Source organism: Coturnix japonica, unplaced genomic scaffold, assembly GCF_001577835.2.
Source record: "Coturnix japonica isolate 7356 unplaced genomic scaffold, Coturnix japonica 2.1 chrUnrandom1438, whole genome shotgun sequence".
Lineage (NCBI taxonomy): Eukaryota > Metazoa > Chordata > Aves > Galliformes > Phasianidae > Coturnix > Coturnix japonica.
This window is the reverse complement of record NW_015440581.1, coordinates 1-3,512: the sequence shown is the minus strand read 5'-3', so window position 1 is coordinate 3,512 and position 3,512 is coordinate 1. Positions and strand designations below refer to the sequence as shown.

The 3,512-nt window shown below is 54.3% G+C and overlaps 1 protein-coding gene across 1 annotated transcript; it reads right to left on the bottom strand.

Annotated features, from left to right (window-relative positions):
• Positions 1-437: 437 nt before the first annotated feature.
• LOC107307883 (monocarboxylate transporter 13-like) lies at positions 438-3,489 on the bottom strand. The gene is made up of 3 exons (XM_015851380.2): positions 3,289-3,489; positions 1,314-2,060; positions 438-655 (listed from the first exon to the last, which is right to left on the bottom strand). Exons 1-3 carry the CDS (start codon positions 3,482-3,484, stop codon positions 465-467), a joined length of 1,134 nt encoding a protein of 377 aa, XP_015706866.1. The 5' UTR covers positions 3,485-3,489; the 3' UTR covers positions 438-464.
• Positions 3,490-3,512: the final 23 nt, after the last annotated feature.

Below are 3,512 nucleotides of genomic sequence, written 5' to 3'. Positions count from 1 at the left end.
CCGACCGCTATAGCCGGCCATCTAATGGGTTCTGGTTGGATACCTAGAACCCGATCCCTATGGCTCGCCAATCTTTAATGGGTTCTGGTTGGGTAACCTAGAACCAGATCTCTAGTGCCGCCATCTTAAATGGGTTCTGGTTGGGATACCTAGAACCAGATCCCTATAGCCGCCATCTTAAATGGGTTCTGGTTGGTATACCTAGAACCAGACCCTCTTTTGGGGTCAATCTCTTGAGTTTTGGGATCCATTTGTGGGGTCTCAAATGGGTTCTGGTTGGGATACCTAGAACCCGATCCCTATAGCCGCCATCTTAAATGGGTTCTGATTGGGATACCTAGAACCAGATCCCTATAGCCGCCATAAGTAACCTAGAACCCTTCCCTCCCTCTCTTCCCCTATAGATACAAAAGGAAGGGGCACGACCCAGGCCAAGCTTAATAGGAGATAAGGATTTAATTGCTTTAATTAGGGGCTGAGAGGGGAACCGAAGGGTTCTCGAGGCCTTTAGATACCGGATCTAGAACCCCATCATGGCGTCGGGTGGAGTGGAAGAAGCTGGGGAGGGTGAGGATGAGGAGGCTCCCAGCGAAGAGGAAGGCACCAGCAGCAAAGAAAGAGGCCTTGAAGTCCCCAGTCAAGTCCCGCAACCAACCTGGAAGAGAACATTGAGGAACCTAGAACCCTCCCCAAAGAATGGACCCCCATATGCCCCCCCATGATGGGTTCTAGGTCCCTCAATTCCACTCCAGACTCCCCCAACCCCCATAGGACCCCAACCCCACTTCAAGGTTCCCCTCCTTGACGGGTTCTAGGACCCCCAACCCAAGGTTCCCCTCCTTGATTGGTTCTAGGTCCCCCAACCCCACTGCAGACTCCCCCAACCCCCGTAGGACCCGAACCCCACTTCAAGGTTCCCCTCTTTGACGGGTTCTAGGTCCCCCAACCCCACTCTAGACTCCCCCAACCCCCATAGAACCCCCAACCCCCAACCCCACTTCAATGTTCCCCTCCTTGATGGGTTCTAGGACCCCCAACCCCACTCCTGACCCCTCCCCATCTCCTACCAGCCAAAGGGACCCCCAACCCAAGGTTCCCCTCTTTGACGGGTTCTAGGTCCCCCAACCCAACTCCAGATCCATATCCTACCAGCCAAAGGGACCCCCAACCCCCAACCCCACCTCAATGTTCCCCTCTTTGACGGGTTCTAGGACCCCCAACCCCACTTTAGACTCCTCCAACCCCCATAGGAACCCCAACCCAAGGTTCCCCTCCTTGACGGGTTCTAGGTCCCCCATCCCATAATATCCTACCAGCCAAAGGTGCTCCCATCAGCGACCCGACGCTCTCAAACATCTGCATGAGCCCCATGGCGTGTAACAACCTTCCATCTCCCACCACCTCCGCGACTCCTGTAAACTGGAGCGGAACCACGGCGCCGGCGCAGAACCCATAACCCAAACCTAGAACCAATAGACCCCCAAACGACGTCCCCATAGGGAATAGCATCAAACTCAACCCGGTCAACACGGACCAACCGAAGAGATGACGGAGTAACGAAGAGCTCGGATGGGAAGCCATTAAACCCGATACAACCCTCCCAACTCCATCGGCCGCCGCCGTCGCCGCCATCACTAACCCGGCACCTCCGTCATCGCACCCCACTTCTAGAACCCGGGCTGCCCCATGGATGTGGGGCACGTAATACCCGGCGTCTACCAAGATAAAGGCCAATGAATAACGTAGGAATGGGCCGTGGTGGAGTAATGAACGTAGCCCCCCTTGTTTGCGTGATATCGGGGGTCTCGAGGGTGGGTTGGGGGCTTCCAATGGACGGAACAAGGCGCCGGCCACCATGAGGTTAAAGGAGAGGGCGGCCAATAGGAGGAGAGACCCCCGCCAGCCGTAGGTGTCCAATAGGATTGGGGTTAGGGGGCCCAAAGCCAGGCCCGAAATGCTGGCGCCCGCCATAGCAAAACCGGTGGCCATAGAGGAACGTGTCGGGTAATAACAGCTCACGGCGCCCAAGGAAGGGGTGAAGACCAACGCCCAGCCCAGGCCTGTGAGGAGAGGGTTCTAGGTTAGACAAGGGTTCTAGGTTAGACAAGGGTTCTAGGTTAGGCAAAGGTTTAGGTCAGCTAAAGGGGGTTCTAGGTCACGTAATGGTTTAGCCCTGCCCAGGCCTGTTAGGAGAGGTTCTATGTCACCCAATGGTTTGTGGTTCTAGGTCACCCAATGGTTTGTGGTTCTAGATCACGCAATGGTTTAGCCCAGCCCAGGCCTGTTAGGAGAGGGTTCTAGGTTAGACAAAGGATCTAGGTTAGACAAAGGTTCTAGGTTAGACAAAGGATCTAGGTTAGACAAAGGTTTAGGTCAGCTAAAGGTTTAGGTCAGCTAAAGGTTCTAGGTCACCCAATGGTTTAGCCCTGCCCAGGCCTGTTAGGAGAGGTTCTAGGTTAGACAAAGGTTCTAGGTCAGACAAAGGTTTAGGTCAGCTAAAGGGGGTTCTAGGTCACGTAATGGTTTAGATCAGCTAAAATGGGTGTGGGGTTCTAGGTTAGACAAAGGTTCTAGGTCATGCAATGGTTTAGGTCAGCAAAAGGGGGTTCTAGGTCACCCAATGGTTTAGCCCAGCCCAGGCCTGTGAGGAGAGGGTTCTAGGTTAGACAAAGGTTCTAGGTCAGCTAAAGGTTCTAGGTCACCCAATGGTTTAGCCCAGCCCAGGCCTGTTAGGAGAGGGTTCTAGGTTAGACAAAGGTTCTAGGTTAGACAAAGGTTTAGGTCAGCTAAAGGGGGTTCTAGGTCACCCAATGGTTTAGCCCAGCCCTGGCCTGTTAGGAGAGGTTCTAGGTTAGTCAAATGTTCTAGGTCACCCAATGGTTTAGCCCAGCCCTGGCCTGTGAGGAGAGGGTTCTAGGTTAGACAAAGGTTCTAGGTTAGACAAAGGTTCTAGGTTAGACAAAGGTTCTAAGTCACGCAATGGTTTAGGTCAGCTAAAGGTTCTAGGTCACCCAATGGTTTAGCCCAGCCCAGGCCTGTTAGGAGAGGGTTCTAGGTTAGACAAAAGTTCTAGGTTAGACAAAGGTTTAGGTCAGCTAAAGGTTCTAGGTCACCCAATAGTTTAGGTCAGCTAAAGGGGGTTCTAGGTCACCCAATGGTGACCACCCCTCACCTGTAAACCTCTCACGTTCTAGGTCACTCAACATCACCCACCCCCCTCACCCCAGGTTCTAGATCACCCCACCATGTTCTAGATCACCCCACCACGTTCTAGGTCACCCAACCTACCTGCCAACAGCCCCACACTGAGGTAGAGATGGAACAAGGACGTAGCGAAGGCCCCCAATAGGAAACCCAGCCCCGACAGGAGCCCCCCAACCATGACCACGGGTCTGGCCCCATAGCGGCTGCTCAGAGCACTGCCCAAAGGGCCTGAAATATGGGGAGGGGGGGGAGTGGTGTCTGCCCCACAACCTCCCCCCATTGACCCCTATGTCCCCCCAATGCCCCCC